Source organism: Eurosta solidaginis, chromosome 2 (genome assembly GCF_040869045.1).
Source record: "Eurosta solidaginis isolate ZX-2024a chromosome 2, ASM4086904v1, whole genome shotgun sequence".
Taxonomy (NCBI): domain Eukaryota; kingdom Metazoa; phylum Arthropoda; class Insecta; order Diptera; family Tephritidae; genus Eurosta; species Eurosta solidaginis.
This window is the reverse complement of record NC_090320.1, coordinates 270,687,260-270,701,346: the sequence shown is the minus strand read 5'-3', so window position 1 is coordinate 270,701,346 and position 14,087 is coordinate 270,687,260. Positions and strand designations below refer to the sequence as shown.

Genomic DNA, 14,087 nt, shown 5'->3' with positions numbered 1-14,087 from the left:
CTGAAAGAGTCTGTGACCAGTGTTATGTCAAGGACCTCTTTGCGGTTCCTCGTAATGAAAGTGGGATCATTTCCCCTATTACATATACTCAGATTAGTGCCTAACAGATAGTTGAATAGATACTCACCTCGGTCATTTGTATCTCTGTTGCCCCACTGGGCGTGATGAGCATTGGCGTCGCCTCCGAGCAGGATAAAATCGTTTCGTGGATTTGCCGGTCTCACGAACTCCTTGAAATTATCCGGTGGTAATGAGCCTTTGTGATCGTGCGCTAGGTAGAAGGAGGCAAGTTTAAAGCTCCTCCCTAGCACCTCGACGCTGACCCCTGTCAAATCCCCATCGCTATAATTGGGTAGAAGAAAAACATTAAGAGTAGACTTAGCCAATATACATGTGCGAGGCTTACCCTTCTCCTGAGCGCTATAAAGCTTATACGCTGGTGTCCGCAGGCCACAGATCCTATTGCCAGTTATCCACGGCTCCTGGACTAGAACGATGTCTACCGCACCTGAAGACAGGTGCAGTAGGAGTGCAGCTGATGCTGCTTTGCAGTGATGCAGGTTTATTTGGAGGACCCGGATCACTGCTTGTTTGTGCTCTCCTCCGTGAGCGTCGCTTCGGAATCGCCATCCTCCAGAAGCTGACCCTCAGAGTACAACCCTCTGAGAGCCAAGCTTCCGCTCGAACCTGACGAAGCATAGCCACCAGCTTCTTCGCCCTCGTCTACCTCCATCTGGTCTTCACTGGGGGGGAGTTCAGCCACCTCCGTACGAGATGCAAGGTTTACCAAGGCTTCGACATCAGCCTTATAAACCTTAAGGCTTATATTTTTGGGTCGGTAGACCCGGGTTGTACTCCTGGAGCAGTTCCAGGATATCAGCGGGGTCCGTTGGCGTCACTGGAACCCAGGCTCTCGCCCTTGGTCGTGAGGGGATATCACACGCCGCCACTACCTTGAGGCGCGCGCCCGGATACACCTCCCCTATCAGCGAAACGGCGGCATTATAAAGTTTCGCCGACCTGGCGTCGTCACACGCAATTAGTTTTATATTGCCTTGGAACCACCCCGCATCGGTATAAGAAGGCGGCGGGCCAGGGTTATCTTTTTTGACCTTAACGGCCACAGTAGCGAGCGCTACCTCAATCCACTTCCACTGCTGTTTCGGGATCCTGCCATCTTCGCTGCTCTCGTCCATAACACCAATGATCTGCCGATCCTTGGCTATTTCGGCGAAAGACCGAGTCCAGCCTCCCTGCACCTTGGCCCTTTTCGGCGCCGTAGGGTTGGATTCATCCATAGACCGCTGGCGCTTCGAGGCTTCATCGCTCTCGACCCAGTCCGGTCTGAACTCCGGCAACATTTGCTTCGCCCAAGTGTAGAAGCTTTGAAAAAGATAAATAAAAATCATATATACCAACCCAGCAGCTAGTTTATGACTTAGCACAATTTCCGCACTCAAAACAAATTTTTTCTCTTGACTTAGCACTTTTTACTCAATATGTTTTCCCATCACTCCTCCCATTTAATGATTGAAATATAACACTAAAACTATATATTTGACAAAAAATACTATTTATTTGTCAAACTATTTCTAAGGGGTCAGATCTGGACTGTTTTGGGGGATGATGCGCAGACAATAATTTATTTTTAAATTCAAACAAATGCTGTGTTGTGTCTTACTCCAAAAAAAAAAAAACAACAAAACTGCCACATTTGTCTACAAACTAAATGCTAAATCTCTTAAACGTTGCCAAGAGAGTAAAGACCTGTGTGTGGTTTTTGACTCCAAATTCTCTTTTTCAAGTCACATTGACTTCATTGTCAGGAACCGGACTAAATATTTTCAAAGGATTTTGATACGATGAATCGAAATCTGGCCTCAAATTGTTCTATCAGCTCTGGTTTTCGAGATATCCTAACCTAAAAGTGCAAAACACACCGTTTTTGCCCATATTTGAGGTTATCAGCCTTGCAGATGTTTCTTTCACCAAAATTAAAGGACGGCATCTTTCAATACAAGTCTTATTCTTTCAAATGGCGTTGAGTTTGCTCAAATATTATTTTTTTTCGCTGAGATATCGTATTTTGAAATTTTGTGGTGTGGTAGGAGTGGTTTCTAGAGGTTTGGGGAAGTTGAAGTTGATGGGTTAACAGTTAATTTGGTTAGCCCACTTGTGGTGTGAGATATCTAGATAAATAAGACTTATTTTAGGAAAAATATGCGAGTAAACGCTGCCCCATGGTGAAGTGGATTAGCCTGCTTGCGGTATGATAGGGGTTGTTTCTAGGGGTTAGGGCTGTGTGTGACTTGGTACCCGAGGGTTAGATAATGTAGGGGTGTGGTCAGTTAGCAAAGTTATGGTGTGAGACAAAATTTTAAAATAAGACTCAATTCAAGAAAATTAGTAATCGACTATATCATGTCTATGTTATCTCAATCGCTTTTCAGGTGTAGGGAAATTTAGAAACATGAAAATTTCAAAATGCGATATCTCAGCTAAAGAAAACGATATTTGAGCAAACTCAACGGCATTTGAAAGAATAAGACTTGTACTTAAAGATGCCATCCCTTAATTTTGGTGAAAGAAAACATCTGCAAGGCTATATAACCTCAAATATGGGCAAAAACGCTGCTTTTTGCACTTTTAGGTTAGGATATTTCAAAAACCAGAGCTGATAGAGCAAGGCCAGATTTGGATTGAGCGCATCATAAACCTTCGGAAATATATAGTCTGTCTGAATAATGGTTGAATTTTGTCGGCCTGTGTTATTTATCGAAATAACTCATAAAACGAATTATGCAATGAATGAACCTATAACTAGGACTATATTAATTTTAATAACAGCTTATATAAGTTTAAACGTGAATTGTTTTCTATTTTTAACTAGTCTCTAAGAAAGCATGTAGATATCTACATGTAAAAATTTAAGTACATAAAAGTCAGCGAGAGGCATTTATGAAACACCAAATGCATGTCTCAATTGGGTGAATCCAAGTTCATGGGGTTGTGTTCGCAACCCTCTCAAGGGGTTGTCAGTGCAATATATAGCTTCTCCAACCCAATTGTCAACCTCACCTACCCGTGGCAAAACATGTTTCATTGACAGCCGAGGCTCTGGCGACCACAAGTTCCTCATGGAGCTAGGGGGTGGGGAGGGCGGGATGGCCTGGAAGGTTTAATGTGGTCATATAAATCGTTCCCGAGATGGTAGGGCTAGTACCTTAATAGTGCTTTGTTACCGGAACGTACCGGATCTATATCCGGCAAAGGACCATCGACATCGGCCCAAAGCCTTCGGTGAGTGTCTTTTTATCGTTAATACAACAACAACAAAGCATGTACTTTTAGACTGAATGAATTAAATAAGTAAATAAAATGCGCGCATAAAGAAATGACTACTAATTCAGATTGATATTATTGACTGGTTGACTTAGCACATTTGTTTTGAACAGCGGACGACTTAGCACATTTACACATCATTGCCCACAGCACGTAAAAATTAAAATATATTTTTTTTGTGATCGTTGTAGGTTTAGTTGAGTTTTAAAACTGCATTAAATACAATTTTTCAAAAACAAGTGACTTAGCACATTTTCACATTAAGCTAACGATATAGCACACTTAGTTTGATTCACAATGACTTAAACATTGTAAATTTTACCAAGTAGCGCTACTAACAGCTGATCGGTGAAAATTCGCACATTCACTCGCACAGTTTTCGGGTTAGATTTTATATAAGGTGCCACGATTTTCAAACTTATGTTGATTTGTAGGGGTAGAAGGGGTCCTAAAAATCATAAAATTATCATCCGCAGCTCTAGGAAACTCTTAGTTTATGAAATATAAGCTTTTTAATTTCCAAATTTAGTAAAATTTCAACTTAAGTCCTGCACTTAAAATTTTAATTCAATTTTTTAATTACATTTTTTTTTTTAATTTGATTTAATTTATTTATTATTACGGCTGCTTAGGCCTAAAACTTAAACTACTAAGTACAATTCATTATTATATCATTTATATCTATTGAATATGCTGTTGGAATGCCATGTGATTCCGATCAGCATATTTACTGGCGTGACAAACGGACGAGTCTGGGAGCCAGTCATTTAACGAAGGTTGGAAAGGACGCGTTTCCAATCCTCCAGTGCTCCCAGCTTAAGGCAACAAAATTTGGAACTTATATTTTTCATTTATATTTGTATTTTAAGCTATCGGAATGTATTGTTCTCCGATCAACACAGCTAAACACGTCTTTGGATGTTGGAAATTGAAAATATCGTGTACCCAATCACCCCTCAACTTTGTTTAGTAAAGACGCTAACGGAATGCATGAAGATTCCGATCAGCACAGCTCAAAATATAATGGGAGGTTGAAAAGGACGTGTTTCCAATCCCCCCCGCTCCAACTTTTGTTTGACCTTATTTTGGTTACACATCATATAATTTTATTGCTATATTAATGCTGTCGGAATGCGAGTGATTCCGATCAGCAACAGTAAATATAGGCTGAAAATACCGAATTCCAGCGAAATTAGTTGTTAGAACTGTCTGGAGTTACAGGTGGCGACTGATTTTCTTTTCCTTAGGGCCGGGTGCATTGTATTTTGCTGCTACCAATATTACCATTCCCTTTTCGCGCTCCAGTATCGGTATATCATGTAAAAAAAAAATAAAAGAAAAAAAAAAAACGTTATCTTATTGGAAGGGTTTTACAATGCTCTAATAAACTTTTTTTAAAAGTATTGAAGCTATTACTACTTTTTATGTGATTAGGAAGTTCATTGAAATATTTCAGGCCCTTATAAAATATATTTTGCTTGTCCACTTCTGATTTAAAAAGAGGTAATCTAAAATTATTGTTTTCTCTAAATTCGGGTCGCACATGTCGATAGCGGTATCAAAAGACGCGTATTTGCGTCAAGATTCAGAATCCGAAAGCAGAAACTATATTTTTTTTATCTAGTTTAAAAGTTATTCGCGGAAAACACGTCGGTACTATTGTCGCGTTTTTCGTTGCTGCAATTAAACAAACGAAAACAAATGAAGGTGGTGAATAGTGTTGCCAGCTCCGCAACAATATTTTTTTATCTTGGTAGAACATTATAAGGTGGTGCACGTCGTCATAAATGCAAACAAACATACACTATCAATGTATTTTGTTTTTGTAAAACACTTTTAATAATTTGTAGTCTAATATTATTTGGGGTGCTGCGCAGAAGCGTGTACTACGCAGAAGGACATCACCGTGGAGGTAGCCACGGTTATACCACACACCCGGACTTAGCATGGCGTAGCCCAGGGTTATTTTTTATAAGCGCGGCCGAAGGCCGCCTATGCAGAAAAGTGTTCTACGCAGAATTACCGTTAGAATCAGCATAAAAATCACTATAAAGTCCGATTTTTTATTTTTTGACAAATGTATGTATTCTGCACTTGTTCCAATTAAATACATTAATTTTAAATTATTCAGAGAATTACAAAACAAAATATATTAATAGTGTATGTTTGTTTGCACTTATGTCGACGTGCCACCACCTTATAATGTTCTACCAAGATAAAAAGATAGCAACACTATTCACCACCTTCATTTGTTTAATTGCAACAACGAAAAGAGCGACAATAGTACCGACGTGTTTTCCGCGAATAACTTTTAAACGAGATAAGAAATATAGTTTCTGCTTTCGGATTCTGAATCTTGACGCAATAACGCGTCTTTTGATACCGCTATCGACATGTGCGACCCGAATTTTAAGTGCAGGATTAAGTTGAAATTTTACTAAATTTGGAAATTAAAAAGCTTATATTTCATAAACTAAGAGTTTCCTAGAGCTGCGGATGATAATTCTGTGATTTTTAGGACCCCTTTACCCTTACAAATCAACAAAAGTTTGAAAATCGTGGCACCTTATTCAAAATATTCCCCAACTCCGAACACCATTCCTTCATTATATGACAATCGACTGCCTAGTCCACTGCCTTCCACTCTATTCGCAACATAACCTCTATTTAAGCTGCCAAACTATATAGTAAACAATGGACTTAAATGAACGTTTAAATGTAATGACGGATATTGTTTTTATCCATACGACAAAAGTGTTTCATTAGTAACCATTGTTTACTATTTAGTAACCTTTAAACATTGTTCACTATATAGTTTGGCAGCTTAATTCGAGGTTATGTTGCGAACAGAGTGGAAGGCACTCGCAGGCCGTGAAAATAGGCACTCGAATGGAGTGGAATGAAGAACAGTAGGAAGACCAGAGTTGCATTGAATCAATCATTGCATCAATATTAAAGATCAATTTAGAAAAAATAATTAAATACTTGAGTATAAGCAAACATTTTCTGTCACTTACTGCAATTAAGGTGTCCTAGATGCTATATATTCCAAAATTATAACATTTTATGTCTGTTTAAAAATTTAACTTCAATTTCCCTAAGATTCCCGTAATATGGCCATTAGTGATGTTTGTGTGTGTGTGCAAATTTTGAGCGATCAGCTGTTAGTTGCGCTACTTGGTAAAGTTTACAATGCCTTTAAAGGCCACCGTGGTGTGATGGTAGCGTGCTCCGCCTATCACACCGTATGCCCTGGGTTCAACTCCCGGGCAAAGCAACATCAAAATTTTAGAAATTAGATTTTTCAATTAGAAGAAAATTTTTCTAAGCGGGGTCGCCCCTCGGCAGTCTGGCAAGCGCTCCGATTGTATTTCTACCATGAAAAGCTCAGTGAAAACTCATCTGCCTTGCAGATGCCGTTCGGAGTCGGCATAAAACATGTAGGTCCCGTCCGGCCAATTTGTAGGGAAAAATCAAGAGGAGCACGACGCAAATTGGAAGAGAAGCTCGGCCTTAGATCTCTTCGGAGGTTATCGAGCCTTACATTTATTTTTTTTTTTTTTTAACCTTTAAAGGAACATAGTTACAAGTGACTATCATTCTCAAAAACCTTTATTTCAATAAGAACGAAAAGATTTCGCCTTCATTTAAGTTAGAATAAGTAAATATGTAAGATTAATGGAAATACAACTCATTAAAAATGTAGTATATATTGACAAAAATTTTAGATTATTCAATGAAACTGACTTCTCCTTTCGCGCCTACATCCAGGGCGTTTCATCCGCGCTGGTAACGGCATGCAAATCGGTCGCACCGCTCTCTAAAATTTCACGTAACTCTTCATCATCTATTTCCATCGGCATAGTTACATTCGAAACAGTAGCTGCATCCTCATCTGAAATATTTATAGCAGAACTTTGTCCTGTTAATTGCAGTTGCGGTGGCATTGTGACTGGTTGTTGAAGTACTTCTGGCAGATGTACACGTTGATTGGCTGTTTGGAGCGGCGGTGGTTCTAGGCCAACTGTAACAAAAACAAAAATAATTAGATACGTATTTAAAAAAGTGTTACAAATAACTAACCATTTGACATGCCCATTGCTTTGCGCAAACTATAAGGATCTACTACAGCCGATGGCGGCAATTTCTTTGCGACATCACTCAATTGTTGTGTAATTTGATGCGCCAAATGCAATTCTTCGGCGCCTGCTTGCGGTACATATGCTAAATGCTGCGGTAATGGCTGTGACAATCGTTCATGTTGTGTGGCTCGTAGTTTTTCAATTAAATTTAAATTATTACTTAAATGTTCTTGAAGACGTCGTGTCAGTTCAAAATTTTTCATTTCTGCCTCAATATTATCTAAAAATTCTACATCAATGCCAAGATCTTTTAGTGTACGTAAACGCGTAAAATCTATGCGTGTATTTTTGTACTTTTCATATTCTTCTTCAATTTGTTCTCTTGTTTCGGAGGCGATATTCACATTCAATTGAAGGCCACCAAAACCACCAGCTGCACTGAAACATTTGAATACCTCATTATGTTCATGATTTTGTACTTGCATATCATAAAGATCGGACATTGCTTTGCTGTGTTCACCATTGGTGAGCATATCTAAAAGACCATTAGCCAGCATTGAAGCATAATTTGAGTCTTTGGTGAATTGTAAAATACTTTCCGCATATTCAGTGCTTGTAGCATCCCCTAGGCGGATGTGATAGGAAGATATGAAATCATTAGTTAACGCTACACTATATGCACTGTTAACCTACTCACCATATGTGCGCATTACCAATTGTGTTTCTTCCCTACTCAAGTTGGAGAAACGTGAATCAAAGCTGGGCGCAAATGATGCAAATGCACCATAGTTTAGTGGTTTCACAACTTTTGCGTCATTTCTTTTATCTTCACACGCACCTTGTAATTGTCCGGTACCCGATTGTAACTTTCCCACCAGCTCACCAAGACTTACCACCCTTTCGGGGCCCTCGTTCTCATCTTTAATAAGCAAATTCAGCGAAGTAGTACCATCTTTGTTTTGGCGCAAGAAACCCATTTTGTGCGCTTTCTCTTTAGCAGAAAGCCGCTTTTTAGCAGCGCGCGCGGCACCTTGCACTTGTGCTAATATTTCTTCTGATGTTAAATCATCAACGTATGGTTCAAACCGAGTTTTAGGTTGATTTTGTAAGCGTAAAGCACGTCGTTTCTCTTCCTCTTCTAATTGTGCGGGTGTTTGTTCTTCTGCACCTGTTGAAGCACCCTCATCTGCGGAGTCTACAGTGGCATGATGATCGTAGTTACCAAAATCGCCATGTAAATCGAAACCGAGTTCTTTTGCTGTGAGATCACGCATATAACCGGATAACGGTTTAAGACTACGCATAAGATTTTCGGGTAATAGATGTTTAGAGCCCACTTGTAGAAGGCGTTTCGCGGCTTTATGATACACAGTATCCACATGATTATAACGTATGGCATTCTCACACATCAATTTGAAATCATCAGTAAATTCTGTTAGAGTAACATATTCGCTGTCATCGATCTTTTGACGTATGGTTGAGAAGTCCATCGGTTTGGTAATAATCGATGAATAACCTGGTGCAATATCGTCGGTTACTGGCCAGGCAAAAAACTGATGCGGATCCCTCTTTTCGAGGAAGCGTAACAAATGATCTAATAATTTGTTCAAAGGAGATTTTTGTTGTTTAAGTTTTAGTACACAAGTACGCGGCTCACGTCCAGACTCGCTTGATGAACTTGGTGTTTTAGGAGCCTCCAATTGCTTTGGCGTTAGTGCAGCCAAAGAGCTGGCTCCGCCTGGCGTTGATGCTGCGGTTGAAGCAGAAGGGGATGGAATTAAGAGCTGTGAATGATAATAAAACATAATGGAATATAACATTTATAGAAATTTAGAGTGTCGAATTTCATGCCGTTAAGTATTGTAGTACCCATATATAAAATTGCTTAATATAGCACAAACAATGAATATAAGACCTTTTGCATTGTTACTCACATCTGGTAGCGGTTTTGTTGGACTTATCGCTCCAACAATGTTTGCACCTAGTGAGGAAGACTGCATTGATGACGAAGCAGGTGAGTCTATGAGCACATCATCTTTAAGTGGCACAATAGGTTTTGACACAGGTCGGCAAGATGGTGAATTTTCCGTTGTTATACCAGCGTATAAAAGAATGTTCTCCGGTAATGGCTGCGAATCATTATCATCCATGAAACTAAAACCATCTTGACTTGAGTCACCTTCCATATGTTGAGGTGGTGGTTGCGCAATGTATCTGGGACTGCGGTGAGCAGCTGCAGAAGATGCCGCGCCAGTCACAAAAGTTTGATGTATTTCTTTTCTGTTTTCATCATGCATTAATTCTGGCGGTACAGGTTGACGTCCATCACAAGTACTACTACTATTCATATTATATTCATGGCGTTCACTACGATGTCGCTTCTCCTTGTGATGCTTATGCTTCTTTTCACGATCCTTCTTTTTCTTCTTCTTCTTAGATTTCTTATGCTTCTCAGTATGATGATAATCTTCATGACGTGGTTGCGGTTCATCTTCTGCCATTGGGCTACTTGGCGCTGCAGCCATCATTGCTTCGGCAGCGGTGGGGGGACCGGCAAGCGTCGAATCACCGCTATATTCCGGTGTAGAATTGGAACCAACTTTTAAAATCAATTTCAGCCCACGTTGCAATTGTGCTGGATCCATATTATTGCTATATTCTGTTTAAATAAAATTATAAAAAAATTGTATCAATGTAAAAATAATTCGTCCAAATAGCCAAACACTACCTTCATATTTTTCGCGTCGTTCAGATTTGTGTTTCTTATGTTTTTTGGAGGAACCCATATTCCTTGAGGGCAAATTAAGAATTTACTATTATAATCCGTCAAAAAATAATGAAAAAATTCTTTTTAAATTAAATTACACCATTTAAATAAAGCAAATTAGGACGCTTTCCGCACGTTTGTTGTAAATTTTTTGACAGTTGTCTCCATTTTTTCCTAGCATGCTTTGTTTTTTTCATTTTTAAGGCTCGAACACATACAATTTTTGATTCAGCATCGTGTACTGACAGATGAGTTGATTGCATGTGCTTGAAAGCATGATAAAAATGTTTCAAGGTGAAACCGATGAGAAGTAGGATAGGATAGGATAGGTTACGTGGTAGCTGCCCTAATAAGAATAGCTCACTTGGACAACACGAAGGTCCGTTGTGATACCACATACACCAAAAATAACGGTGACTTAGATCTAGCTACTTAGAGAATCGTTGGGTAGCAACGATAAAGCTCCGAATGATACCTATCTCAACTTTGGATATATCCTCGGGAGATCCAAGTGAGTCGCGACCGAAGTACTTTCGCCTAGTTCTGGCAAAAGCTGGACAATCATGCATAAAGTGATTTGGTGATTCCATATCATCATCCTCCATACAGCTGCAGCAGGATGATGTTTCCAGTATATTGAGACGTACCGCATGGATACCCATAGGACAGTCAAACAGTCGAAAGCCCAATGACCATTGATAGGTGATAACAGACCTCCTGTCATCCACTTTTGGCCAGAAAGATCATGCTACCTGCAAGACGTGGTATCCGCCCAACGTTTGCTGAGCTGATTCGAGGCCCAGCTATGGAGGAGCAATCCACAGGTGGCTTGACAGTTACCCGGGATATCACTATGGCCCTGGACCTAGATAATCTTAAATGTAAAATAATTCGATGCAATCGCAAGCTAGGTCAGGCACTCCCAGACCGCCCTCGATCGCACTGTAGTTGAGCTCAAGGCCTTGATAGCCGCTTGGCTATCAGAGTAGATGTTAAATTCCCTAACCGTAGTAGCACTGGATAGCATTCCATCCACCGCATCCTTAATCGCAGCAATTTCCGCTTGGAATACACTGCAGTGATCAGCCAACTTAAACTTGCTGTTTAAATTTAGCTCTTGACAAAAGACCCCCCCCCCCCCCCCCCAACCTTTTCATTCAGCTTCGACCCATTCGTGAACAAGTTAACCGGTCCCATGCCCCAGATAATTCCTCTTCCCCACTCCTCTCTCTCTGGAATAACTGGGGTGAAGGTTGTATAGGGAGCAGTTATCGGCATACAGTAGTCCGTTCTGTCCGGGATGAAGTCGAAACTGGTAAGAAGGCTAGAGTGTCCGCGTTCAGAAAGTTATGGACTTTCGAACCCTGACCAACGACCTTGCCGCGGCCGCCTTTCCCGCAATAGCTACTGGGTACATGTTCAGCATGACGTTCACTGCCAAGGTAGGTGTTGTTCTGAGAGCGCTACTGATACCGATCAGCATCATCCGTTGCACTGACACTGACATTTTGGAGGTGCTCGCTGTGTCCAGTGCTTTCCACCAGACCAGCACCCCATAAAGCCAGTGTACTACTCCTGGCGAGAGTCCCCATCTCTTTCCGATAGCCCCTCTGCAGCAGTATAAGGCAATGGCGGCCTTCCTGGCCCGATCTTCCACATTGGGTCTCCAGGACTTGTTCAAAACAATCCCCAAATATTTAACCCTATCAGAAAGTACCAACGGTACCCCTCCAATCGAGGGAGTTCTGAAATCGGGCATCTTATATCTCCTTGTAAAAAGAACCAATTCCGTTTTTCCCGGGTTGATCGCCAATCCACATGATTCAGCCCACCTGACTAGGATATCGAGGTCATCCGCATAGGCAACCACCCGACAACCATTGGCTTCCAGTTCCACAAGAAGCTCGTTGACTACCACAACCCAGAGGAGAGGAGAGAGGACACCCCCCTGTGGCGTACCCCTGCACACCTTCCTCTTAATTATGGCCCTGCGACAATTCTGCCGCATAGAAGATTGCTAATAAATTCAACCAGAGCTGCCTCGACTCCTAAATCCACCAGAGCTCTTTCGATTGCCCCCGGTAAGACACTGTTAAAAGCCCCCTCGATGTCTAGGAAGGCACCCAGAGCATACTCTTTGTGTTCTAGGGACCCCTCTATTTGCTTTACAATCGAATGGAGAGCCGTCTCCGTCGATCTGCCCTTGCAGTATGCATGCTGTGAAGCCGACAGTAACCCCCGAGGTGTTGGCGTGATTATCGGTGCCGATGCTAATGCCCATTATACCATCTGGGGAAGCTCGGATACCAACACTAGAGATGAGTCTTTCACATTTCATTACTTCCTCGATCGAGGCAGACCGTGGTTACGTCAGCATTGCTGAAATTAGAGAGAATAAAAAAATTAAAGAGATATTTTGTTACATAAAAATTTTGCAATTTTATGCAGACCAGAATTATCAGTCGTTAGAGGAAAGTTTTTTTGGTGGGCAAGGAATCAATCAGGCAGCCGCACTCCAGACTTTCCAGCTCACGCGTTATATTCTTATTTCCCACATCTTGCCACGGTCCTCTTCTGATGGATTTTCTTCAACAAATTCTTTAGAATTTTATATCTCGGAAGAGATCAAGGCCAAACTTTCCTTCCAATTTGGAGTATTCATTTATCTACAAATTGGCGGACCTAAATACATGTTTTATGGCCACCCAAAACTTAATTTGCTAAGGCGGACGATCAAAAGATGCCAAGGCAATGCGGACGGCAATCGATCCCATTTTTGAGGGATGTGCCAGCACACTTCTTCTATACCAATGCGACGGGATTTGGCCGTACATCTGGTGATGTCAGCCTCAACGAACTCACATACTTCAAGTGGACGATGATGTTCAGCTAAGGCAAGGTGCACACGAGGCTACGCGTCATAGACGCGTACAAGATATTTCATGTAGATACAATTTCTCTACGCCCCAAGATCTGCACACGAAGCTACTTTCGAGCGTCGCTACAAAAAGCAAATAATTATTGAAATAATAAATTAAATATCTTCAGGTATATCCGTCCCCGAAACCAAAAGAAAAAGTTGCTTGCATCCCCGTGCCTTTGTAAATTATGAAAGGCAACTTTCCACTACCGCGGGCAGAGAAAAAAGTGTTTTCTAGTTTCCAGCACTTTTTAGCCTTTTAATCGCTTCAACAATGTCTAACCAAGCTTTTGTGGTGTTGACTACTCTTTTTCGCTTTGGTAATATACCTTTCACGAACTTTTATTAACTAAAATAACATTTTCTAACTAATTACACAAATTTGCATAAAAAAAAATTTAAACAAACATCTTGTTCTACCTGTTTTTCAAGCGTACGTACGCTCAGCGACCAACATTGCTGTACGCTTAGCTACATGAAGCTGTCATGCTTTGTCGCTTTCATGCTGCTTAAGACTCGTGTGCAGCTCTCCATTCAAATACATGTGTTCGACATCAAAGCGTACAGATTTCGCCTGCAGCGTCTAATAAGCGTCTATGACGCGTAGCCTCGTGTGCACCTTGCATAAGCTGTAAGGAGCTACAACGTCTTTGCTGACGTGGGCAATTTATGGGAGATTATCTCTGAGTTGAGGTTACCAGGCAGAGGAAGACTTGATCTCCTTGTTGCTCTCAATGTGCGTCAGTTATCGCGAAACACAAAAATCGATTTTAAAACAATTCTTTACAATTTTCCATTAATATCATACATTTTTATTTATTTGGCATTTAAAAAAGTGAAAAATGACAAACCAACATATATTTTGATTGTGTTTCCTTTGGGTTGGCATTTCCACAAAGTTTAAGAGAGTGCTTTAACATTTTGTTTAAAATTTAAAAAACCATAACGGTCGCCGTGAAGAGCGAATATAGTTTTA

At 40.7% G+C, this 14,087-nt stretch overlaps 1 protein-coding gene across 1 annotated transcript; it reads right to left on the bottom strand.

Annotated features, from left to right (window-relative positions):
• Positions 1-6,936: 6,936 nt before the first annotated feature.
• Positions 6,937-10,346, bottom strand: Brd7-9 (Bromodomain containing 7/9). The gene is made up of 5 exons (XM_067770026.1): positions 10,153-10,346; positions 9,359-10,083; positions 8,122-9,208; positions 7,426-8,049; positions 6,937-7,366 (listed from the first exon to the last, which is right to left on the bottom strand). Exons 1-5 carry the CDS (start codon positions 10,208-10,210, stop codon positions 7,104-7,106), a joined length of 2,757 nt encoding a protein of 918 aa, XP_067626127.1. The 5' UTR covers positions 10,211-10,346; the 3' UTR covers positions 6,937-7,103.
• Between the last annotated feature and the right edge of the window lie 3,741 nt (positions 10,347-14,087).

What these genes read in the sequence shown, in the direction of transcription:
- Brd7-9 (XM_067770026.1), bottom strand. Translation starts at nt 10,210, where the DNA reads ATGGGTTCCTCCAAAAAACATAAGAAACACAAATCTGAACGACGCGAA. An exon ending in ATTGGTAATGCGCACATATG is followed by an intron (nt 8,050 to 8,121) that starts GTGAGTAGGTTA and finishes ACATCCGCCTAG; the next exon opens with GGGATGCTACAAGCACTGAA. An exon ending in AGCAATGGGCATGTCAAATG is followed by an intron (nt 7,367 to 7,425) that starts GTTAGTTATTTG and finishes TTTTTGTTACAG; the next exon opens with TTGGCCTAGAACCACCGCCG.